Here is a 27,234-nt window from a genome sequence, read left to right as displayed (position 1 = left end):
GCTATGATAACGCACACTGCGTGAACTATCCTATGTAACGTTTTGTGTACATCGGTTTTTAATATATAGAGTACCTTTTAACGAGTGTATCTTCAGATATCAGACGAGGGGGCTTGCCCCCCGAGTCAGATATCTGAAGATGCAAGAGTTAAAAGGTACTCTATATGTTTTGTATCATTGTTCTCACGCACTGTGTTATAACCATGATCTATGATACTATCAATATATATCACGTTCATAGGGCATGTTCATCTTGACGGGCCTATATTCCCAGGCGTATATTCCCACGCACTGCTCTATTAATATTTCATCATACCATTTCATGACCAATGAAAAAAGAGCACGTGATTCGCAAGTATAGGGCGCTGTTTTTCTCGAATATTTCTACATTGACATCTATGGATGACGGCTGCGATTTTTTGTTATCCCAATTTTTAGATACGGTAGAAACGGAAATCAAAATTGAAAATTCTGTAGGCCAGTTAGGAAACCTAAACATTTCACAATTTAATGATGTGTACCTCAAGGAAGAAGATTCTACACCTATGGACTTTCAGACTATAAATTTTGACTTGGGCATTTTCTCGTGGGAGAATTCAATAGATCAAAATGATGGTGACATGAAAATGGAAACTTTTGAATGTGTTGGGCCTAACGAATCACAGATTCAAAGGTTCGCTGAAGCTGTGTCAGATGATGATTTGCGGCAGCTGATTGACTCTCAGACAAATCCTAATACGCAGAGAAATACGAAATGGTGTGTTGAAATGTTTAATAAATGGCGCGCATCTCGAGATAATGTACCTTCAAGTTACATAAAAGAAATGAACGCAGAAATGCTGAATTACTAGTTACAACGCTTTGTGTTGGAGGTACGTAAACAGGACGGCAGTGAATATCCCCCGCATACTCTCTACTTCATTGTTTGTGGATTACTGCATCATTTGCGAGAGGAAAACGTTCATAATATGAATTTTCTTGATGAACATGACCACCGTTTTGCCGTTTTCCGTAAAGTTTTGGACGCCCGTATGAAGGAATTGTTATCAAAAGGCGTAGGCACCAAAGTGAAACAAGCTGATCCACTGTTGCCGGAAGATGAAGAAAAAATCTGGACTAATAGAGTATTCGGGTCACACTCTTCTCAAGCTCTACAGTACACAGTTTTCTTCTATAACTGTAAGATATTCGGTTTGAGGGCCTTTGACAAACACAGAAATCTGGAGTGCTCCCAGTTTGAAATTGGGCAAGACGAGCAAGGAAAATTTATTCCATTTACGGGCAGATTATCTAAGACTTACAAAGGGGGGCTGAAACATCTGCAGCTTACCAATAAAGATCTAAAACATTACTGCCAAGAAGGTAAGTTGTTTCTATTAGTATATTTTAAAATTGTACTGTACTAGATCTACAAAGCTTTTAGTTATTTGTCCGGCAATCGCTATTATTAATGAACAGAAGAAAAATGAAATAGAGCGACAAGTTTTGTTTTAAGAGTTATCCCCCTTAGATATTGATTTTCTACAGTATGTAGGCTACCGGGTTCGATTATGCGCAAGGTGCCAGTTTTGATTTCCGTTTTGAAACACAGAGTTGGAAAAAAAACTGCTTCTCGACATTTGATCATTTATTCTTTGCTACAGAAAACATAGTACACCTCAAACTAAAGTTTTCTTATTTTTTTTTCAGGTGAATGGTGTCTTGCCGATTTCTATTGTACCTATCTCAAAGCTCTCAATAATGGTGGACCTTTTTACCGCCGTCCCTTAGCTGACGCAGGTCCTGTATGGGTGCGATATGGCGAACAAGAACTGGGAGTTAACAAACTAAAGGGCCTGATGAAGGAAATCACAGGTAAAGCAGGACTGAAGGGAAACTTTACCAACCACTCGGGCAAGAGGACCTGTGCTACTCAGTTATATCACGCAGGGATCGACGAGCAGGAAATCATGTCTTGGACCGGTCACAGGTCAGAGACGGCAGTAAGAAAATACAAAAGATCAAATTCAGCACTACAGGAGCGTGTTTCCGAAGTTTTGAATCCCCCAAACGTGAAAAAAATTAAATGTGAAACAACCACGCTTAAAACAAGTGAGTGTGAAAATATTCAGGATGAAAATTTGAGTTCGGTGTGCGACAGTGCCGTTTTATCTGAAAGTGAAATTGCAACTTCCAGGGAAAATGCCGAGAGTTAAAATACCTGCATTTTGAAGCCAGGCTCGGTATTTAATACATGTAATTGCACTTTTTCATTTTTAACCCCGAGTGGCTTTCTTTGAACAGTAAAAAAAACAATTGTGTTTTCTTGCATTAAATGTCATCTTTTTTATTTTATTTGAAAAAAATATTGTGCACATTTTCATTTAATGTCATGTACATGTAACATGATGTAAGCACATGAAATTGCAATAAAATACGATTTTTTTTCATTTCTTGCTACTGGTCAGTGGTGTGATCTATCACAGATATATCACGGAAAACTGTTATGTATCAGGAAAAAATGAATGGCTGAGATCAAAGGAAAACCTCACAAACAATGATACAAATTTTTGGAAGCCTCCTTTATTTAAAAAATTATTTAATAAAGATTTTCCAGCAAATATTTCTGCTACATCCTCTTAAATTTGGTTAGACAAGAGGAAAAATCACTGTGTTAATTAACCTCCAGTATTCTGGCCAATGGTAAGTAACTCTTGCTAAATTCAGGCCTATCCAAAACTATCTATTGACCTATCCTGTTATTCTATTTTGAGAAGTGGACAGACTTTACGTAATTCCTCTTCTCTTCACAATTATAATCCTTCGTGTTTGACGGTATATGTCAGTTTTTCTTGTGACAGTTGTGTGTATTAATTTTATTTGAAATATATAATTTAACACATCTGTTATGATAATCAGACATATTTTATATGAGATGAGTTGAAGTGTAGGCCGTCACGGGTTCTACATTTTTACACGTTTTCCAGAATCAAAACATGAAGGCTTGTGAAAAGAGGTAGATGTAGGGGAAAGCCTGTCCAAGTTTCTCTTAAAAGAATAAGGTCCTGCCAGTGTCTCGCCTTTCAGGTCTTTATAGAGAAGATGGAAAACACATATTGCACTTTTAGCCAGAAGTTTGTGCACTACATATTGTATCCTGACTACCTTTTATTATTAATTCTTATGTTATTTACACTATTTTCAGATCAGTTCATTTACTGTAGATGTAACTGAGATAACTGCATATTTCTGGATATCAGGATTTATTATTATTTTTTTTTTGTAGAAGACCTCTGCTCTGTTGATGATCATTCAGGCTCAGTATGGCCAAGATAAGGATTCTGGTACTTATTGTACATGTAAGTCTCATACTGTCCGCAGGAGGAAAGGTCATCTTCAAAATGGCAGGTATTGTAAGTACAGATGAAAGTGGTCTAACATTTGAAGAAGCTGTAAGGAAAGCTAACCAAGACTTACCGGCTGATATAGAATTTCAGGCGCTTTACATCAAAATGGATGCTAATCCAATTCGATCTGCTTTGAACTTGTGTAGTGCTGTTATATCTAAGGGCGTTCACACAGTTATTGTTAGCAAGCCAGAGAATTCGGACAACAATCCTCCTATCTCTGTGTCCTATACCTGTGGCTTCTACTCTATCCCAGTCATTGGTATATCAGCAAGAGACAGTTCATTCTCAGACATGGTAAGAACTAGGAACATTTTTATGTTTCTTATGAATTCCTAATTGTAGGATTAAATTATAGTAGTGTTAAATTGTTCATTTGTGCAGGAAGAGAAATAATTCAGCCTGTAAAAATGGTAAATAAAAACTGATTTTTTTTCTCAATATCAAGAGGACTTTAATTTGAATAGTCACAGATAATGTGCTTGTATCTTCAGCATGTTCAGGTAGTGCAGATTCAAAAATTCTTCAACCAACTTACCAATGATATTCTTTACATTTGGTTGATATTGTTCTAGTGATTCTGAAGAAGAATTTTAAAAAGAAATTTTTTTGACAGGTTGATCAAACTTGAATCCAAAAAGTGCACTGACACTCAAGTCTTTAGCTTAGACATGTTAGATGAGTTAAAAAAAAAGTAACAAAAAGAGTGCATTTAGCAAATGTGTTCATAGAGCATTGTACATTTACTGGTGTGTTCAGAAACTTGAATGTCACATACATGTACATGTATTGTCTTGGTCATGATCTCATTAAATCACTCTTATTCCAGACTGTTCACAAGACCTTCCTGCGTACAGTACCACCCTACTTCCATCAGGCTGATGTTTGGTTGAAGATGCTTCAATACTTTGACTGGAATCAGGTGGTATTCATTCACAGTATGGACATAGAGGGTCGCATGATTCTCAATCGATTCCAGTCCAAGGCAGATGAAATTTCTGTAAGTAGATAGTTGATGGAATAGGATTCATGTATAGATACATGAATTTGGCTGATATCCTAGTTGAAGGCTTTTTAGCTCACCTGAGCCGAAGGCTCAAGTGAGCTTTTCTGATCACATTTTGTCTGTAGTCCGTCTGTCCGTCCGTCTGTCTGTCTGTCTGTAAACTTTTCACATTTTCGACTTCTTCTCAAGAACCGCTGGGCCAAGTTCAACCAAACTTGCCACAAAGCATCCTTGGGTAAAGGGGATTCAAGTTTGTTCAAATGAAGGGCCACGCCCTCATTCAAGGGGAGATAATTGGGAATTAATAAAAATTTGGTGGCATGTTTTAAAAATCTTCTCAAGAACCACTGTGCCAGGAAAGCTGAAAATTATATGGAAGCATCCTCAGGTAGTGTAAATTCAAGTTTGTTCAAATCATGACCCCCGGGGGTAGGGCGGGGCCACAATGGCCGACCAAAGTTTTACATAGAAATATATAGGAAAATTCTTTAAAAATCTTCTTCTCAAGAACCACTGTGCCAGAAAAGATGAAACTTATATGGAAGCATCTTCAGGTAGTGTAGATTCAAATTTGTTCAAATCATGACCCCCGGGGGTAGGGCGGGGCCACAATGGCTGACTAAAGTTTTACATAGAAAGATATAGGAAAATTCTTTAAAAATCTTCTTCTCAAGAACCACTATGCCAGAAAAGCTGAAACTTATATGGAAGCATCTTCAGGTAGTGTAGATTCAAGTTTGTTCAAATCATGACCCCTTGGGGTAGGGTGGGGCCACAATGGCCGACCAAAGTTTTACATAGAAATATATAGGAAAATTCTTTAAAAATCTTCTTCTCAAGAACCACTAAGCCAAAAAAGCTGAAACTTATATGGAGGCATCCTCAGGTAGTGTAGATTCAAGTTTGTTCAAATCATGACCCCGGGGGGTAGGGCAAGGCCACAATGGCCGACCAAAGATATAGGAAAATTCTTTAAAAATCTTCTTCTAAAAAATAACAAAGCCATAATTGACCATATTTATATGGAAGCATCCTCAGGTAGTGTAGATTCAAGTTTGTTCAAATCATGACCCCCAGGGGTAGGGCGGGGCCAAAATGGCCAACCAAATTTTTTGCATAGAAATATATAGGAAATTTTAAAAAAATTTCTCAAGAATAGCAAAGCTATGATTGGTCATGGCACTACTTTTGGATTTAAACTTTTCAATAATAAACCAATTTCTACTTTTTCCTAGCCACAGTGCTCACGTGAGCGATGTGGCCAATGGGCCTCTTGTTTGTTGAAGTGTGCTTTATTATGCAGGACCAGATGAAAGAGCAAGAGCATATCTATATCTGTACATAGGTTTTAACTAAACATTGTGTTCATTTACAGATTGAGAAAGTAATTAAGTATCCATCTGGTGATCAAGATTATAAATCCTACCTACGTCAGTTAAGCAGCTTACAGTCTCGAGTTGTTCTGCTGTCAGCAATGTAAGTGGCTGATAATAGATACAGGTTTCAATGAATGAAATATAGTGAATCTGATGTAAGACATACCTGCATGTTATTTTATTTTATTCATTGTTTTATGTATACATATTACTGTAAAATCACATATATTCATGGGGTCAAATTTTTTATTTTTGAGGAAAAAATCTTGGTTTGTGGGGACTTGATTTCGTGCATGGAGAATGTTTTAGTATTTAAATGTAACTTACATTTTACATGTCATGATGGTCATAAATTCAAGGGTCTCTCCTTGCCTCGAAAAACTACGAAAATCCCCAGGAAAATTAGTGATTTCACAGTATGTAAATGTAGATGTATTTTGTTGCAGGCAGGAGGATGCTGACCAGATTTTCCAGGATGCTAAAGCACTTAACTTAACAGGAGAAGGATATGCATGGATTGTCAGTGAACAGGCCCTGAGTTCTCCCTACGTACCAGAGGGTAAAGATTTCTACAGCCCCCTCCCCCCTCACAACACACACATGTATACACATAACCAGAGGGTAAAGATTTCTACAGCCCCCTCCCCCCTCACAACACACACATGTATGGGATACACATAACCAGAGGGTAAAGATTTCTACAGCCCCCTCCCCCCTCACAACACACACATGTATACACATAACCAGAGGGTAAAGATTTCTACAGCCCCCTCCCCCCTCACAACACACACATGTATGGGATACACATAACCAGAGAGTTAAGATTTCTACAGCCCCCTCCCCCTCGCAACATAACTAGAGAGTTAAGATTTCTACAGCCCCCCTCTCCCCCTCACAACACACACATGTACTGGGGTATACACAGAACCAGAGGGTAAAGATTTCTACAGTCCCCCCTCCCCCCACAACACACACATGTATACACATACACACACTTTTTAAGAAGCACCTCTAATCCAGCTCACTCACCTCTAACAGTGATTGGGAAGGCAAAAAAGGTTAATGGGACTATGATGCAACATTGCTAAATATTGAATACGCACCTTGGCGCCACCATTGATTGATTTAATGCGCTATTTTTCACTTCAATGCAACTATGGCGTGTGGCGCAAGCCCTGCTCTAAGGTAGCTGTACCTCGTATTCATCTTGTTAAGAATTAAGACTCGTGCATCAATATCATATAAAGTTATATAGAGTTAGAACTTAACTGTCCATCACACACTGTCAGAAGTAAGTACTTTTTGTGTTTAATATAGACATATTAGAGATATGAAATATTGCCAATATTTAGTACATTGGAATGATACTACATGTACTGTATAAGAGAAATTTTCGCCTCCGTTTTATTTTCGCCCCTTTCACCATTGTCACCAGTGGGTGAATTTAAAACGGGGCAAATTTAAAGAACACAGTATAAATTCTTAAACAGAACTGGGACTAGGCGAGTTTGTAAGCAAGTGTAAAAGGCTGAAAATAACAAGGGTCGAAAAAAAACCTGTATACAGTATATCATTTCTTTTTTTTAGGTCACCTGAGTAAACTCAGGTGACCTATTGCTATCTGTTTTCGTCCGTCGTCGTTCGTCGTGCGTCGTGCGTCGTTCGTCGTGCGTTAACATTTGAACATTTTTAGCTTTTTCTCTGCAACCACTGAACCAATTTAAACCAAATTTGGCACAAAGCATCTATGGGTGAAGGGGAACAAAAATTATGAATTTCATGATCCCTGCCCCCCTGGGGCCTGAGGGGTGGGGCCAAAAGCACTAAAATTAATGCAATCTTTAATAATTTTCTTCTTTACTCCTGGACAGCAGTCAAACTGTTTGCATGATTGTAATCAGCAATGAGTCCTCTACCAAGATTGTGAAATTCATGGCCCTGGGGTCAGGGGTTCTAGTGCTAGGGCGGGGCTAAATAAGTAGGTAGTGAAAATGCATTATTTCTTTGAAAATCTTCTTCTCTGCACCTGGGTATTAAATAAACCAACTAAGTACATAGTTATGATGAGCAAGAGTGCCTCTACCAAAATTGTGAATTTTATGGCCCCAAGGACAGGGGTTCTGGTGTTAGGGCGTGGCTCTATTGATTATATAGTGAAAATACATGAATTCTTTGAAAATCTTGTTCTCTGCTCCTGGGTATTGAATAAACTAACTAAGTACATAGTTATGATAAGCAAGAGTGCCTCTACCAAAATCATGAATTTTATGGCCCCAGGGTCAGGGGTTCTTGTTTTAGGGTGGGGCTCTAATGATTATATAGTGAAATGCATGAATTCTTTGGGGAGCCAGTCAAAGCGCCCCCTAATAAAAACGTCCCGGTCAAAGCGTCCCCTAATTTTAGTCAAAGCGCCCCCTGATTTTGGTCAAAGCGCCCCTAACATATTTTTATACAAAAAATATCTCCCGCAAATATTGGTCAAAGCGTCCCCTAATTTTAGTCAAAGCGTCCCCTGATTTAAGTCAAAGCGCCCCATGATTTTGGTCAAAGCGTCCCTTAACATTTTTTTATAGAAAAAATACCGCCCGCAAATATTGGTCAAAGCGTCCCCTAATTTTAGTCAAAGCGTCCCCTGATTTAAGTCAAAGCGCCCCATGATTTTGGTCAAAGCGTCCCTTAACATTTTTTTATAGAAAAAAAATACCACCCCCAAATTTTGGTCAAAGCGTCCCCTGATTTTAGTCAAAGCGCCCCATTATTTTGGTCAAAACGCCCCATAATATATTTTTGCAGAAAAAAAAAACGTTTCGAGTCGATCCCCAAGAAATGGTCAAAATGTCCCCTGATTTGGTCAAAGGGCCCCTTTATAGAATTTTTTCGGGTAACTGCAAAACAATGATAATATTATAAATACAAAACTTTTTTTTTACCGTAACATGTTTGTAAAAATATATTAGGGGGCGCCTTGACCAAAATCAGGGGACGCTTTGACCAAAATCAGGGACGTTTTGACCATTGCTTGGGGACGGTTCCAAGACGATTTTTTCTAAGAAAAAATGTAAGGGTGCGCTTTGACCAAAATCAGGGGACGCTTTGACCAATATTTGGGGGCGTTTTGACCAATATTTGGGGGTGGTTTTGTAACATCATTTTACTGTAAAATTCTATAAGGGGCGCTTTGACCAAAATCAGGGGACATTTTCACCAAAATCAGGGGACGCTTTGACCAAAATCAGGGGACGCTTTGACCGGGACGGTTTTATTATGGGGCGCTTTGACTGGATTTCATTCTTTGAACATCTTATCCTTTTCTATTGGTTAATATGCTAATGATCTAATTACATATCTAAGGCCAGGATTTATTTTATTTTCAGTTTTACAAACCCCCCGATCAAGGTTTTGAATTTTTAGAAAAAAATAAAAAAAAATTTCTTTCCGATGTCAAATTTGAGTCGGGATCGAGATTTCAAATTTACGAACTCGCACTTCCGGTTTTAATTTGAAACGGCGGGTAAATAAAGCTAGATCCAAGAATTTAGCTTGGTTTAGTGTAAAATTCATCGATAAGAGTGCCATTCAAAACGTTTCACCCGTTCAAAGGACAAATAAAATGCTGACGACTTTGTTGCACAATGACATGCGGGTGAGATAATTATGTATTCGTTTCAAAAGTAACTGTAAATTATTTTCCTCTCCCAGGTTTTAAATGCCCGTGGTAGCTATTGCATATTGCCAGGGACATTGTTTAGGTCTCTGTTATAGCTTACAGTCTAAGCATCATTCTTCAGAAAATGGTTGCTTATGCATCAGATGTAATGAATAAAACTATGGGAGAAGTGAAGTCCATTTGAGGAAGAAATAAACAATAACCTGAAGTGAAGAAATAAAAAAAAAAATTCAACTATTAAAAGGCAAGAATATACAAATATATACAGGCATGTAGTATCATTTGTATCAGCCAGAAAAATTATTTTACACTTAATTGAAAAAATGTTGACCCTACTCCCCAATACTTCCTGTCTGTTTTATGATAGGAATTATAATTTTAGGCATCAAGTAAATTTTAGAACAATGTCTACACATTCACCTAACACATATTAAAAAAATGAAGATATATTGAAAGACTTTTAAAGAATTGATTTTTTAGCTCACCTCAACGAAGTTGGGGGAGCTTATGTAATACCCTCGGCGTCGGCGTCGGTGTCGGCGTCGGCGTCGGCGTCCCAGGTTAAGGTTAAGTTTTTTGGAGCAGTTTTCTTTTTAAGTACTTCTATGTCCTATATTGATTAGACATGCATGGAAGATGGTTCTAGTGTGTTTCATTGTACCAGTCAAAGTTTCAGATGCTGCAGTTTCAGCAAAGGAATGACCAGGTTAATGTTTTTGGAGCAGGTTAACATTTTTGGTGCAGTTTTTGGTTTAGATTTCATTTCCAAGTAACTATTAGCCCTATGTTGACCAAACTTGCATGGATGATACATCTAAGGATGCATACTACCGGGCTTGCTTCGGATGCTGAATCTGACCTACATTTTCCGGTTGAGTGAACAGGTTAAAGTTTTTGGTTCAGGTTTCATTTCCAAGTAACTACAAGTCCTATGTTGACCAAACTTGCATGGATGATACATCTAAGAATGCATACTACCGGGCTTGCTTCGGATGCTGAATCTGACCTACATTTTCCGGTTGAGTGAACAGGTTAAAGTTTTTGGTGCAGGTTTCATTTCCAAGTAACTATAAGCCCTATGTTGACCAAACTTGCATGGATGATACATCTTAGAATGCATACTACCGGGCTTGCTTCGGATGCTGAATCTGACCTACATTTTCCGGTTGAGTGAACAGGTTAAAGTTTTTGGTTCAGGTTTCATTTCCAAGTAACTATAAGCCCTATGTTGACCAAACTTGCATGTATGATACATCTAAGGATGAATACTACATGTACTGGGCTTGCTTCGGATGCTGAATTTGACCTACATTTTCCAGTTGAGTGAACAGGTAAAAGTTTTTGGTGCAGGTTTCATTTCCAAGTAACTTTAAGCCCTAAGTTGACCAAACTTGCATGGATGATACATCTAAGGATGCACACTACTGGGCTTGCTTCAGATGCTGAATCTGACCTACATTTTCTGGTTGAGTGAACAGGTTAAAGTTTTTGGTGCAGGTTTCATTTCCAAGTAACTATGAGTTCTTTAATGACCAATCTTGCATGGATGATACATCTAAGGATGCATATACCAGGCTTGCTTCGGATGCTGAATCTGACCTACTTTTTGTGGATGAGTGAAAATGTTAGTTTTTGATATATGTTTCATTTCCAATTAACTATGAGCCCTATAATGAGCAAACTTGCATGGACGATACATCTTAGGATGCACACTAATGGACTTGCTTCGGATGCTGAATTCGACATACATTATTCAGATAATAGACCAGGTAAAAGTTATGGTTGCAGGTCTATTTCCAAAAAACTATAAGGCTAATATAACATAGTATAAACCAAACTTGCACAAATGTTGCATCAAGAGATGAAAACTCTCAAATTGCTTCAGATGCTGGATTTTTATTACATTTTCATTAAGAAGAACTAGTTTAAATTTTTTATGTAGGTCTATTTCAAAGTATCAGATCAAAATTGCTTAAATATTTTCATTTTTGGAATGTACACTTTTTGTTGGTTAATTGTGTGACTTTGCCTTACTTAAAGACAACATTCGTTGAGGTGAGCTCTGTAATCTCTGATTACCTATGTTTAAAATATATTTTGATCAACATCACAAAATTTATATAACTGGCCCAAACTGGCAGATGATGAAATAAGCAATTAAATGTTTTACTTTCCTATTTGTAAGCATTATGTGTCCAGTGGTAAGGAGCCTATTAGGATAGCATAAAAAAAGAATGTACAAATGTTAATAATTGATTTATCAAAAAAATTTATTTCCTTTTCCTTCGGGATTTTTTATTCTCATGTTCATAACTAAACTTAAACATAAAAAAAAAATGCTGGCCTTATAATGAAGAAAGGGGCCTCTTTCAAAATAGATAATTTCAGGGCTGCTGGGTCAAGGGTACCAAGGGGGTACTTTGACTAAAAATGAATTAATGCTTTGGAATCTGCCCTTTGATAAGCAATGGTGCCTCTTTCAAAATTTGTGAATTTCATGGCTTTTGGCTTAAAACACGAACCAAATACAATCGCTGGAAAGTTGTTACATGATACTCAGGTGACCTATAAGGCCCGTGGGCCTCTTGCTTCTTTCAATACCCATTTTGATGAAATCACAGGAATAATTTTATAAGATGTTGTGTCTTATATTCAAACTTGGCTACGATGAAGTTTTCCTGTTTTATATAATGCCACATGTTTAAAAATTAATTGGAGGGCAAATAGGATTACTGCATGTATACTATTATGTTGCCTGGTTTTCATTGTAAATTAATTCAATAACAATTCAGTCACACATTTTCAAGTCTGAAGGGTTCTTTTGTCTATCCAAATAGAGGACAAAACAACTTTGTTAATGGTTTTCACAGTACAATGCTTCATTTAATTATGATTTCGAAGTAGTCACTTAAATGTTATTGGTATAGCTCTAATGCATTTTAATTAGTTATTTGCATGGAAACACCTATATACCTGGTCTAAACTCTGTTGTATATAGGTACCCTGGGACTGAAGTTATTCCTTGGGAACAATGAGAAGGAGCACCTGGAGGACTGTGTCAGTCTGATAGTACAGACCATCAAGGAGCTGGTTAATGGAACTCTGTCAGAGATAACAGACACCCCTAACAGCTGTAACACCACCTCCTCCACCTGGCGGGCCGGCAATACCATCCTAAAGTAGGTCACTTTGTAGCTGATTGAAAAAAAACTATGTATTTTTATGAAGGGTAATAACCATGATAACTAACCATAAAATTGTAGACACTCCTAACTAACTGTGAACAGAATGGCAATATACTGGTATACAAGGAAGTCTCTTTATGCTTTAAAAATTCTTGAATGGGACATAAAACAACATACAATCAATCCAACTTTTTTCCAGGGCTCTGTTGGATGCCAAGTTGGAAAAAGGCAAGACTGGACAGATAGCCTTTGACTCCTCAGGGGATCGCCTGAATCCTGTCTACTATTTCCAGAATGTTCAGCTGAAGAATGGAAAGCCTAGCATTGAAAATATTGGCTTTTATGGAAATCCAAAGGTTTAAGATTTTTACAAGTTTAATTCTGTATTTTATTGTCCCCTGCTTTCGTGAAAGCGAGGGGACATTAAATCTCATTTGTTTGTCTGTCTGTCCATCCATCAGTCTGTCACAAAAACTTTAACCTTGCCATAACTTTTGATTAAGTGGAGCTATGACTTTCATATTTCACATGTGTATTCCTTGTGAGAAGACCTTTCTTTGAGCACCACCAAAATTGACTTTTTGACCTTGGAGTTTGACACACTCTTACACAAAAATTCCAAACATTTACTTTGGCCATAACTTTTGAATGGTAGATACTAGGACTATCATATTTCACATATATATTGCTTGTGGCAAGACCTTTCATTGGATACCAACAACTTTGATGTCTTGACCTTGTTGACCTTGGAGATTTCCATACTTATGAAAACACTTTAACCTTGGTCATAACTTTTGAACAGCAAGGGCTGGGACTTTCATACTTCACATATGTAATCCTTGTGAGAAGACCTTTCATTGAATACCAAGAACTTTGACCTTGACCTTGAAGTTTGACCTTCTTTTTAAAAACTTTAACCTTGGCTACAATTTTGAACGGTAGATACTCAGACTTTCATATTCCACATATGTATTCTTTGTGGCAAGGCCTTTCATTTGATACCAACCCTTTTGACCTTGATGAGATTTCGGTACTTATAAAAAAACTTTAAGCTTGGCCATAGCTTTTGAATGGTAAGGGCTAGGGCTTTCATACTTCACTTGTGTAATCCTTTTGAGAAGACCTTTAATCGCATACCAAGAACTTTGACTCTCTGATCTTGGAGTTTGACCTACTTTAAAAAATTTTAACCTTGTCCATAACTTTTGAACAGTTAGGTTTAGGGTTTTCGTCGGTTCTTATGTTTTTAGATTCGGTTTCAGGTTTTTCAGCTCGGGTCTATAATAGAATAAAAACTCATGACTTGAATTATATTCAACAAAAACTTTAGATTCTTTAAAATCTAAGAAACAGAAACATAATGACTGGTTTGAATAAGTTTCATAACGAGAAAAATAATTGAATCAAATGATTCAAATCACATTATTACCGTTTTTAATGGTAATAGACTAATGAACCTTCTGTTTTAGACGCGATTTTTATGGTAAAAACCTACTCTATTGTACAAATCGGATCCGAACCGGATTCCGGAAAAACAGAACATAACCGACCCGAATTAATTGTTCCACGGTTCTGGGTCATTTCAGGTACCCGTGACAGGCCTATCCTTCACATATTTAATCCTTATGGCAGGACTTTTCACTGGGTATCAAGAACTTTGACCCTTTGACCTTGACCCTGTAGTTTGACCTACTTTTAAAAAACTTTAACCTTGTCCATAACCTTTGAATGGTTAGAGTTAGGGTTTTCATCCTTCACATATGTAATCCTTATGGCAGGACCTTTCATTTGTTATCAAGAACTTTGACCCTTTGACCTTGACCTACTTTTCAAAAATGTATCCTTGGTCATAACTTTTGAACAGGTGGTGCTAGGGATTTCGTATTTCACAATTGTATTTCTTATAAAAAGACCCTACTTTGGGTATTAATATATTCAATTTGCATTTAAGAAAAGTTTAATCTTCACTATGTTGGCATAGGGGGGAATAAGTGTTTAACAAACACATCTTGTTCCTTATATTGAGAAGAGATTAGGGCTTTCATATTTGACATATGCATTACCTGTGACAAGATATTTCCAAGCATGCTATGATTTCTGACCCCTTGACCTTCACGATTTACCTCATTTTTAAAAAATCAATTTCAGTGATAATTTCTAAATGACATGTATAATAGGGCATTCATATTAGACACAAGATGTCATAAAAAATGACATCTCACCCACAAAGACACCAAAAGCGGGGGACCACAATTCTTTGAATTTGCTTGCTGTTTTAATATTTTATTAATAATTTATTTTTTACTCATGATTTTAAGATATGTGAAAACAAAAAAGAAAAAGCTTCATGTATGATTCGAACTCTCTCTATAGCACAGGGTTTGGCGCAAGATCCTCCATATTTACCACTTTGCTACGAAGTATATGTGTTATAGATGTATGTCAGTGTTATTTAAATGAACAGGTTGTTGGACAAATGAAATAGATTTCACATTTATGTTTCCATCATTGAAGCGTTAACGAAGAATTGAACCCAAAAATTCATTTTTTATGGCACTAGTGGACATTTTCGGTTGGGTAAACATTTACAAAAATAACGACTACGGATCTTCACTATGGAGCGCAGTATGCGCAATAATATTTAAAGTAAAGTATATAAAGTATTTTAAACTGTTTTTTACACCTTGAATGGGATGTCGTCAAACATCGCTAATGGTTTTTTTTAAACATGAACAACATACCATATTTACATACCATACAACTTTGCATTCTTAACAAAAATAAAATTAAGTTGGGTTAATAAAATAAAATTGGTCCAAGAATTCCAGGCCCTTAAGAACTAATCCAGTTTGAGGGCACAGCCAAGCATTTTCGATGAACACAATTAAGTAAATTTAACTCATGTAGGTAGCATCATTTTTTTAATTGGGGTTGGGGGTGGGGTGGGATGTAAGAATAGTCAGAAAAAAACCGACTTGCTCGAAGAAACCTGAAACGTAAGATAAGTTTCAAAATCTTTCATTACTAATTTTATTCCTGAACTTCAACATTACCTTATTTAACTATACTGCAACAAAAATTGGGAAAGGGGGGGGAGGCAATGTTCAATGAACATTTTCAACAGTGGGGGGAGAGGGCAGATACATAAAGTAGCTTTATTTTCTGTAGTTTATTATATGTTGCAGGGTTGCAAATAACCACTCGCCCACTCGCAAATGCGAGTAAATTTTCCTGTGGGCGACCAGCTCTTGAGAATATTATCGCCCACATGGCAAGTAAGAATTTTATCGGACCTTTTCCAGAATCAAATCGTAGTTTGGTTCAACTATCCAATGTACTTTCTTTTCATATCCCAGGCGGATTTTTCCGTGTTTGATCATTCAAGTGATTCCATTTTTCAAATATTAATTGTAGCTTTATTTGAGATACAAAATATGTCAATCTAGTCAACGTTTACCTTAAATTTAAAGAGTAATCATTATTGAACAAGAATCCCCCCATTCTTTTTCTGCCGCTATAGGCAGCCATGTTGGCTGTCCACTGTAAATATAACACCTGGTTAATTCAGTCCAGGTATGTTTGGCTCCTTTATTTATGAAAAAAAAAATCAACCGAAATACCGACCCTTGGTTATTTGGGAATGTTACAAAAATCAAATATTTCTTAAGCCTAATTCAAAATACATGCCCTGAAACAACTTAAATCAAAAGAAACAAAATTGAATTGAATGACAACATGGAATTTCATACATTGAGTAGTGTAAAAAGTCTTCAGGAAATTTTTGAAAAGAAATAATGAAATACTATGGCCATAAAGTATTTTTTGCTTATGTTTTCATATGAAAAGATTTTTTACAAAGTGAAAAAAAAAAATTGTGGGCCCCATAAAATCAATGTGGGCTGGTAAAAATTGTGAAGTTGGGGGCCCACATGGCCCCCAAGGTTTAAATGTTACTTGCAACCCTGTGTTGCATGATTATATAAGGAGGGGGGCTCCACTGCCCCCCACCTTTACGTTCATAAAACTATAAATTTCATATGTCATTATTAACAATTCATTCCTAACATCTCGAAAATTTTGTGGAATGTGTTCCCAGTATTTCATTTGTTGGAGTAAAGCTCACTCCAGCTTTCAGCATCACACATGTTTTTATTCGAAATTTTTATAACCTACATTTTGAGAATGTACTCGACTTCAAAATTCTGATTCAGAATTTGGAGTCAAGATTTGTAACTATGGATTATTTTGAGCCAAACTCCAAATGTCTGTTTCGAACTAGCCAATGTTGATAATCTAATTGCAAGATTATTTATATTATTTTCAAGGGGTCATAAATACTGTGGTTCATATATAAGGAATATGTTTTATCATTTAGTAGAATTAAGGTTTTGGCATTTGGTATTTTGCGCAGATGTAACATAATACTGTATGGAATACTTTTTTGTTTTGTTTAAAAATGTCGAAAGTATCTGTTAATCATTTTCATTGATTAGATTACGTGTAAATCATTTTTTGTATTAGTATATTTCATTTTGGCACAATATGGTTTCCACACGTCTTTATCCATAGTCGCTAACAGCTGTAGAAGTTCAACCAACCGAAAATGTCCAGTAAACCCATTTTCCACTAAATATGCTTTTAACTGTCAACTTTGAAATAAAGATTGTCAAATGATAAATCATTCAGTAAAAAATAAAATAATTGTTTGTTTTGAAGATGACATTACTGAGAACATGATTTTAGAAAAACATAACTTTTCCGTGAATTTTGAAAATTAAGAAACATATTATTTCAGAGTGGGGGATTGTCCACGCCATGTACACCCTCTTTCATTAATTTTTTCATTTACAGGAAATTTATTTCTAATGAAAATTTCAAATGAATTCTTGAGCAGTATTCACATAAAAACAATATACACTCAAATTACTACTTACTGTGAATCATGTATTGCAATGCGAAAAAAATTAGTGCCTTATGAATGTATGATACAACAAGTAATATTAGGTATCTTTTACTAGGTCATCAGTAATGCTCTAGAAATAAATGAGTCCAAAATAGTTTGGCCAGGCAAGAAGAAAACCAGGCCAAGTGGAATTAACATCTCTACAGAATTAAAGGTATTAGTCTTGTTACTTTGTTAATATTAATTACTGTGGTGACTATAAAAAAAAACTTTCTTCCTTTTGTGAATTGTATCAACCTCCCTTTGAGTAAACCCCTTGTTCTGTCAAAGTGTTTTTAATTATTATTATTATATATTTAAAGAAAATTGAGCCTTGAGACATAACAAATGATTTTTAAATGATTTATTTTCTGTATTTGTGATGAAAAAATTCTTGCTAGATTGTGACTTTGGAATCTGTGCCGTTTGTATACACCAGAAAGATGACAGAGAGTGACTCATGTAACTGGGATAGGAATGAGAGGTTATGTCCCCTGGTAAATGAAACAACAGGTAAGCCATACATACACATGTACATACAAATTAATGAAAAGGGAGCCATCAGAATGTTCCCATCTTAAGGACAGGCTGGAGGGCCACTTACATAGCTATATTAAACATCTCATCTCACCTCATATACCAGCCTCAAATCTTTCTAGGACAAAAGTTTTGAGAAAAATCTTAAGACTTTTATTCATTGTTGTGTATGTGCAACTTTTTCTCTAAAAATGTACAAAATAATTGCAAGAAGGACTGAAGGAGTAAATTCAGTCTTTTCTTTATTTATTGATTTGATATCAAATTATGTCTTGTATTAATCTATTTTTAGAAAATCAATTTGTTATAGAATTAAAGCATTTTTCATTTATTTAGATTTCTGGATTTTCAAGTACATGTAGTTTAATGAAAAATTGTTAACGAAAAAATTACCAGAATAATTGAACAGATTAATAGTCAAGTTAAGCAGAAGAGTTTAGTAGATCCATGAGCATTTAATTGTATGGAGTAGTGCAGTTTACTAGTAAATTGTGATAGGGAGATACTCCCTACGGTTGTGGTATATGTAGTAGAGAGATACTCCTACAGTTGTGGTATATGTAGTAGGGAGATACTCCTACAGTTGTGGTATATATTGTAGGGAGATACTCCTACAGTTGTGGTATATATTGTAGGGAGACATTCCTACAGTTGTGGTATATATTGTAGGGAGATACTCCTACAGTTGTGGTATATATTGTAGGGAAATACTCCTACAGTTGTGGTATATGTTATAGGGAGATACGGCTACAGTTGTGGTATATATTGTACTATATATTGTAGGAAGATACTCCTACAGTTGTGGTATATATTTTAGGGAGATACTCCTACAGTTGTGGTATATCTTGTAGGTATTAAAGAAGACTACTGCTGCTGGGGCTACTGTATAGACATGCTGATACAGATAGCAGATATGGTCAACTTTACCTACTCTATACATTTGGGCTCCAGTGGAGAGTTCGGATCCTACAAAAAGGTAGCTTTTATCATAACAATTATGGTAAAAATTTTCATTATTTTCTGGAGGGAAAAAACTCTACTTTTAGGCATGCCATGTGGCGGAATTTTTTTCATTCATATCTGATATCAATTTTCTGTTTATCCCTGCTTCTTCCCATACCAATATATTCTCATTAGAGTGTATAAAATATTACATGCATCATTTCAAAGAGGGTTTTTTTACTAGTGAGCATTGGCTTACAGACTCAATGTTGCTATTGTAGGGACAAGTCTTAACAGTATGATGATTGTTTTCAGGTGAATAAGACTGGGGAGAAGAAGTGGAATGGCATCATTGCTGAACTCATTGATAAGGAAGCAGACATGATTGTAGCTCCACTGACCATAAACCCTGAGAGGGCTGGACGCATTGACTTCTCTAAGCCATTCAAGTACCAGGGCCTGACCATTCTTGTCAGAAAGGTTTATCTCTATAATGTTATTGATACATGTATTGATGTGTTATTAACGCACACTCCTGTGAAATTGCCAGACATACTTCTATACATTTTTGTTCATCTGATGCACATTTTTATTATCAGCATGCTATTATTGTCTATAAAGTACAGCTGATCAAGTTTGTCTAAAGAAGGAAGTTTTCTACCTGTCAAAAAAAAAAAATTCTATGGGAGTGTGTGGGTTTGCTCCTCTAGAAGTTTTCAGATAAATGTTTATAAAATTTGCATTTTTAGAGCACATCTGGAAGTCATTTCTAGAATAAGCACAAATAAATATAATTATTTTAAGTGGTATATGCATTTTTTATCAGTGGAGGATATTTTCCTTTACTAAAACTGAAAGGGAAATTTTTGCAATTTTTCAAAAGCTGAGAGGTCTGTTTACTGGAAGCTTTGATAAACCCCTGTAAGGTCAAAGGTTTATTTAAAAAATAAGGAAGAAAAACAAAACAAAAATGAATAACTGGTCCAATGGATTATTTTTTTCAAAGAAAACCGTGCCATAATTATGGTAGAACCTTATTTGTCCTGATGCTTTAGCCTTTGGTTTCCAGTCAAAATCTTTCAAATAGGATACACGATTGTATCTGAATTGCTTTTATTTTAGTTAGTTAATTATATGGCCTCAAATATCATTAGCAATAGTAAAGAATGTTGTGTTATATCAAAATGCTTTAAGTTTAAATACTTTAATTTTCATAAGCATTAATAATAATATTTGTTTAAACAAATAAAATGTACATTGGATTCCTTTTATATTGAATATACTCTAGTACATCTGTGATGAAGTTATCAATCTTAATTGTGTAGACAGCTACCGAGTCTAAACTGGACTCCTTCCTACAACCGTTTGAGGACACGCTGTGGATTCTGGTGGCGCTGTCTGTACACGTGGTGGCCCTGGTCCTCTACCTCCTGGACAGGTTCAGTCCCTTTGGTCGCTTCAAGCTGGCTAAGAATAATGACACGGAGGAGGATGCCCTTAATTTATCAAGTGCCATGTGGTTTGCCTGGGGAGTCCTCCTCAACAGCGGAATAGGAGAAGGTGGGAAATTATTTTACTTTTGTATTGGAGAATGATTTATATAAATAAATTTCATTCATACACTTTATCTTCTTTACTCCTGAACTTCTAGAAAAAAAGATTCATGAATATTTTTAATTATGTAGTCCTGTAAAACTTCTGTGACATGAAACTTAGTTTTAGGTTGGTCAAAGCATGAGAAGTGATGAAACTATGAAGACCAATGGGCCTCCTTTTCAATAAACTTACCCTATAGTTTAATACAATATCTTTAAAATTTGGTTGACATATAGACTACACTATAATGCATATTTTTTTTATATTTACATTTGCAAATGTTTTCCTTTATATAACACTACTGGAAGCAATGCGTATCTATAACTGTATAAATACCGGTACGGGGGCAAGAGGTCATAGATGTGCGTATGGGTAATCGTTCGACATAATTTCTCTGTGACGTCATAATGGGTCGACACCCGTTCAGTGGATTACATACATGCTGTTGGGTTTGTAAAATAACGCATTTCACACGTTTAAAGTCACAATCACACAAATATAAAGTATGAATAAGTCACAAATATAAATATAAGTAATAAGGTATCATTTTAAAACATCTATCGGGTTATAAATACGGGTTGGTACGAGATTAAATTCATCATAAAGCATGGAATTTAATCTCGTGACCAACCCTTATTTATATCCCGATAGATGTTTAAAAATGATACCTTATTTCTTAAATGAATCTTGCATAATTATGAATCATATGATATAAACATTTGTCATATTTGGGGTTACACATGAACTTAAATAAGTTTAGCTAGTTGAGAAGTGTACTGTATTTAGATAAATAATAATCAGCATTATGGTTTAATAAGAATTTTTTTTACACAGGTACCCCGAGAAGTTTCAGTGCCCGGGTTCTTGGTATGGTATGGGCAGGCTTTGCTATGATCATTGTGGCATCATACACTGCTAACCTAGCTGCCTTCCTTGTCTTAGACAGACCTGAAGCTTCCATTACTGGGATTGATGATGCCAGGGTCAGAGTTCAAGCCATAAGTATACTTAATTAACATCAAGAAAACACAACACACTGAATGTCCTAGTGTTGTAAATAGCCTGAAAGCATACATCTAAGTACTAACTTCTAAAATAATGGAAATATATGTTTGATTGAAATTAAAAGGAAAAAAACTAACAATTTTTAGGTCACCAGAGTTTACTCTTTTGCTCAATGAAGGATGATCATATTCAGGTGACTGTATGGTATAGACCTTGGGTTTGAATTGACTGCAAGTTTAGAGCTGTTAACTAGATGTATTTAATATTTAGCTTCTATTTTTGTCTTGTAGCTGAGGAACCCAAATGAAGATTTTAAGTATGCCACAGTGAGAAATAGTGCAGTGGAAATGTACTTCAAACGACAAGTGGAACTTTCCACCATGTACCGTCAGATGGAACCACGGAATTACAAGACGGCTGATGAGGCAATCAGAGACATTGTTAACATGTAAGTCATTAGTAGGGAACTATGAGGCAATCAGAGACATTGTTAACATGTAAGTCATTAGTAGGGACAAGACGGCTGATGAGGCAATCAGAGACATTGTTAACATGTAAGTCATTAGTAGGGACAAGACTGATGAGGCAATCATTGTTAACATGTAAGTCATCAGTAGGGCTGTATGAATATATCGATATATCGGCAATCAGAGACATTGTTAACAATAACTTCCAATATGTATCATTAAGTTCTGTTTAAAAGATGGGAATTTCAATCAACAAAGATTATATTTTACTTTTTTGAATTAAAAAGTTCAATAATTATATAATTTCTAAGGAAATAACAAAGTTTTTATCAATATTACAAAATAAAAAGATAAATTTATTTGAACATGTTGATTTAACTGTCATCAAAAGTTTTAATTGAAGTGTTATTTTTAAAGAAAATGAGACAAGAACTTTAAAATGGGTAATAAAACAGTTAATTGTTATGAAATGTATGCATTAAAATGATTTAGAAGCCTTTTCTAATAGACTTCTTTTAGAATCCAATATATCGCATATCGCTTTAAAAAATATTGTATCGTATCATATCGAAAATTTTGGCTCAATACACAGCCCTAGTCATCAGTAGGGATGAGACGGCTGATGAGGCAATCAGAGACATTGTTAACATGTAAGTCATTAGTAGGGATCTACAGGGATTAGTCTGTTCCTCCATCCTTCTGTCAATCTGATTTCTTTTTTCAGAGTCTATCGTTTTTTTTTATACTTGTCACAGTCTGGCTCAATCTTCACCTGTTTTAATGCTCCTCAATAAAATGAAGAAAATTATGATCAATATTTAGTTGAAAAAAATCCTAAGACTACACCAATTTATTTGAGTTGGCCAGCAACGCCAAACAAAGCTTATTTTATTTTTGGCGTAGTAAAGGGCAGATTTGGTAGATACACATTGTAACCTTTGTATATCATCATTGTTAAGTCCGTTATCTAAGATGATCTTTATTCTTACTTAATTCTAGGAAACTACAGGCCTTTATCTGGGACTCGTCTCGCCTGGAATATGAAGCAGGACAGAACTGTGACCTCATCACGGTGGGGGACTTGTTTGGGCGGTCAGGACTGGGTGTGGGGCTGCAGAAAAAGAGTCCATGGACCTCCAAAATCTCAATGGCTATTCTCAAGCTACACGAGAGTATGTTGCCTTACATTTTATAAATGGTAATCCAAGAACGTTGGGAATTGTCATTGTCTGTACTAAGTTCAAAGAAGTTATATACAAATGCTTGAAACATTGCACATTTGAGCAAGTCTTTTTTTGTTTCTTGCATTTTAGCAAAATGCTGGGAAACATGCTAATAGCTGAGCATTTATCAACTATTTATCAACTTAACTAATAGCTGATCATATTGTGTAACTGCATTAGTGTTCATGTAGCCCTCTCTCTGATTGTATTCATTTTTTCCTATAGAAAAAAATCAGGAGAGGCTACATTATTGCAGCTACCTATTGCTAATCATCATGATCAATGGCTATTCATTTTTATTAGTTGACTTTTGAAGAGTTTAAACTTCTCTTAATTATGAAACTTTTTGGTCAAATGATTTAAAATTAGTTATTGCTTGATATAGATTTAAAGTGTAATATACTGAATGTGCGAATGTTTTTACATATGAAATAAAGAGCTGCATTCTGTTTGACTGAACCATTATCATTCATGACTTTATCAGTACATGTCAAAGAACCTACTTTTAATGTATAAGAATATTATCCGGGCCTTTAACACAAGATTTCCAAACAATTTTGTTATTTCTTTTGGTTGAAACTCATGCAGAGTGACCTTATTGTAGAGGGAAATATGGAGGATCTTGACAATAAATGGATTCTAGAGGGAAGGAACGATTGTCCTGAGAAAGACACGACCCCCGCCACGCTGGGGCTGACTAACATGGCCAGTACGTGATCCTCACAATCATACAGTAATTTATAGCATACTCAAACTAGTGAAGATGTATGCTAGCTCAATTTTAGAATTATTCCTCATTCTTAAATACATTTATGTCATTTAATTGGAATATTTTTATACGCCCGTCTTAAGACGGGACGTATTATGTTATAGGCTTCATGTCCGTCTGTCCATTCGTGTCCGGCTCATAACTTGAATACTATTAGACCTAGGATTATCAAACTTTGACAGTTGATACTTCTTGGGTAGACGGTGTGTCGCGCACAAAAAATAGGTCGATCTGACCTTTAATAAAGATGCTATGGCCAAATATGGAAAAATCCTGTCCGGCTCGTAACTAGAAAACTATTATACCTAGAGCTTTCAAACTTGGCAAAATTATACATCTTAGGTAGAAGGTGTGTTGCGGCCTATTTCAAGATCACTGTGACCTTTAATTTAAGTGATTTTTTTTTAAAAACTAAGTCTTTAAAATTTTAAATTTCATAATCCTTAAAAATGTAAAAATATAGTTGTATCCTTATCTAAAAATGTTAAATCAAGTAAAAACTTATTTTTTCATATTCATATACTTTACAGCAATCTGTAACAAATGTTAATGTTTTGAGAGGAATTCAGTTTGTCCCATGGGCATAATTATCAAGCACTGGTCAAGAAGAATTTTGATAGCAGAAATTTGCATGTCAAATTAGAGAGAAATTAATGAGTTTATTGTTAGGAGCTAACTGGTAGAGCAGATCTCTGATAATGCAGCTGTTATCTTTATCTTTAATCTCTTGGAAGTTGGGCAAAAAGAAGTGGCCTCATACGAGGGTTGTTAGAAAAGTTCGCGGACACATTGAGTTACGGAAAATCTATTGTGTACTGTAAAGCATGACCTATGTCTGAATAAATTCCTACATTCTGTTTATTGGTATGTAAAAAATCAGGTCCATGTAATAAAATTTTGAAATTTTACAAGTATTTTTACTTTGGGGTCATGGGATTCACGGAGCAAGCACTTGACGTAAGCGACGTGACAACCAGATTTCAACCCGTTAAGCCTTGTCGCAGTTCTATAAATCTTTTATTTCTTCAGATTTTTCTTATCTTTTTTCTACTTTAAAATTGAATATCTCTATCAAGACATGTTACTTTTCTACTATAATGTCTTTTGTATTGATTCGGATAATATTGAGATCTTAAAAAATTCTATGCAGTTAATCGAACAGGTATGGAAACTATGCAAAACCATATAAGCGCAACGCAACGTCCATGCGATAAGGGGGTATTGAAGTATCAATGGAGTTAATCACTCAAAATATTACTCCTTCCATTCTTACGAAGCTACAACCATTCGAAAACTTGTTCTTTGTATGTGTAGGAAATTTTCGGCAGCATCTTGAACATCTTAATCTCTTTTAGATATCTTCCTGTCTGCACACATATTTTTTTACGTAGTGCAGTGCTCCATGACGCTCAATGACGTTCCGATTTTTGGCTGTGTTACGCGTGGATCATTTATAAACGGCTATAAACAGTCATATAACCTCCAATTTAGTTCAAATTTTCTCTCAGTGACGTTTCCTGCATGCTTTAGCAGCAGGTAAAATATCATAATTCTTTTTGCGCTACAATTGTGCAATTTTTAATTTTAATAAAGAGTCTTTGTGATGTAAACTTGTCAACATGTAGCATGCTCCGTGAAGCAAGTTTTATCAAAGTAAAAAAGCTGTATATTTTTCAATAATCACCGGAGAGCACCAAATTTTTGTATATTAATTGGAAAAAAGGTTAAAATTTTATCTGGAAAGTTTGACCGCTTTCGTGGAAATAGCGCGCTCACAATAGAACTTGTCCGCGAACTTTTCTAACACCCCTCGTAGTTGCATGTGTTAATTAAGAGTTCTTGATGGCTAGTTTAGAAAAAGATCTTTCAATTGGTGTAATGTAATTAAAACAAATTGATGTTTTAGTGTATGATTAAAACTAAATTAATATTGTATAATATAATTAAAACTAATTATACATGTGTTCATTGAAAAAAAAATTTCATTTCAATTTTTATGGCGTCGAGCTTTAGCTCGGCGCACATATAGCTATGATGAAATATCTCTGACTGTTCACCGCTTTCTTCATGCGCCAAATAATATAGTACTGGAACCAAGACCTTCATGTATCTGGCGTAGGATTATACATGCCACTTTTTGCGTTTATTCCATAAATTGCTTGAAAATCATACAATTTCAACAGTCGGTGGAGGTGTAAACAATTAACTGGAATTGTTTTGACAAATCAAAATTTAAAATGGCTTCCGATAGAACAAGATTGTTATCAAGACCAGCAGGAACAAATTGAACAAAGAGAAAGAGAAACAATATTGATGTACATGTCAAGGAATCTTGGAAAACAACTTTCATCACATAAAATAGTGTTCGAAAACAGTGTAGGTCTTACTGTACATTTAGTACACATTACACTGGTTAATTAAATTAATTAGGCCTAATTATGCCCCCCTTCGAAGAAGGGAGGGCATATTGCTTTGCTGCTATCTGTCGGTCAGTCTGTCGGTCAATTTAGTTTCCGTACATTTTTTTCACAACCGTTGCACATACTGAAATGAAATTTGGTATACAGATTTATCAGGTGAATATCAAGTTCTGTTTTGGGTACGATCGTGCCATTTTTTACAGAGTTATGCTCTTGAACTTAGAAAAATTCCAATTATATTCTATCCATTTGTCCTTAAGGAGATATGAGTGGACATGTATCCAGTTAAAGATAATTAATGAGCTTAGTGTGGGAAGTTGGGCATCTCTGATCATGTGTTATCTATATCTCCTGAGAATTCGACAACAGAAGGAAAGATCTCTCGTCTCTAATTCTCTTAATTTTAATTTATTGCCTGTCAAAACATTTGTTTACCAGCCTTTTTATGCCCCCCTTCAAAGAAGGGAGGGCATATTGCTTTGCTGCTGTCTGTTGGTCTGTCGGTCCACTTTGTTTCCGTTCATTTTCTTTGCAACCGTTGCACATATTGAAATAAAATTTGGTATACAGATATATCACATGAATTTCTAGGCTAAGTTCTGTTTTGGGTCTGATCGCACCATTTTTATACGCCCGTCTTAAGACAGGACATATTATGTTATAGGCTTCATGTCCGTCCATCCGTCTGTCCATTAATGTACTGCTCATAACTT

The 27,234-nt window shown here is 35.6% G+C and overlaps 2 protein-coding genes across 6 annotated transcripts in view; both read left to right on the top strand.

Moving 5' to 3' along the window:
• LOC134228393 (glutamate [NMDA] receptor subunit 1-like) overlaps nt 1-27,234 on the top strand; it is a 59,688-nt gene that overhangs the window by 5,817 nt on the left and 26,637 nt on the right. For all 5 annotated transcript variants that reach the window (XR_009983986.1, XR_009983985.1, XM_062710042.1 and 2 more), the window contains exons 2-16: nt 3,266-3,683; nt 4,216-4,386; nt 5,768-5,868; nt 6,215-6,327; nt 12,434-12,614; nt 12,820-12,976; nt 17,639-17,737; nt 17,964-18,075; nt 18,951-19,075; nt 19,357-19,521; nt 20,367-20,601; nt 21,472-21,620; nt 21,933-22,090; nt 23,109-23,281; nt 23,937-24,041. Coding sequence is in view for 3 of the 5 variants with exons in the window: in XM_062710042.1 (XP_062566026.1) it covers nt 3,303-3,683; nt 4,216-4,386; nt 5,768-5,868; nt 6,215-6,327; nt 12,434-12,614; nt 12,820-12,976; nt 17,639-17,737; nt 17,964-18,075; nt 18,951-19,075; nt 19,357-19,521; nt 20,367-20,601; nt 21,472-21,620; nt 21,933-22,090; nt 23,109-23,281; nt 23,937-24,041 (2,425 nt within the window). In the remaining 2 variants the exon portion in view is untranslated. The remainder of the gene's footprint in view (nt 1-3,265; nt 3,684-4,215; nt 4,387-5,767; nt 5,869-6,214; nt 6,328-12,433; nt 12,615-12,819; nt 12,977-17,638; nt 17,738-17,963; nt 18,076-18,950; nt 19,076-19,356; nt 19,522-20,366; nt 20,602-21,471; nt 21,621-21,932; nt 22,091-23,108; nt 23,282-23,936; nt 24,042-27,234) is intronic.
• Nucleotides 857-2,274, top strand: LOC134228386 (uncharacterized). The gene is made up of 2 exons (XM_062710034.1): nt 857-1,362; nt 1,690-2,274. Exons 1-2 carry the CDS (start codon nt 969-971, stop codon nt 2,193-2,195), a joined length of 900 nt encoding a protein of 299 aa, XP_062566018.1. The 5' UTR covers nt 857-968; the 3' UTR covers nt 2,196-2,274.

This window comes from Saccostrea cucullata, unplaced genomic scaffold, assembly GCF_032062105.1.
Source record: "Saccostrea cucullata isolate Sc308-1 unplaced genomic scaffold, CSIRO_AGI_Scuc_v1 ctg2219, whole genome shotgun sequence".
NCBI classification, from domain to species: domain Eukaryota; kingdom Metazoa; phylum Mollusca; class Bivalvia; order Ostreida; family Ostreidae; genus Saccostrea; species Saccostrea cuccullata.
Note: the sequence above shows the minus strand (reverse complement) of the source record. Positions and strands in the feature narration are given on the sequence as shown.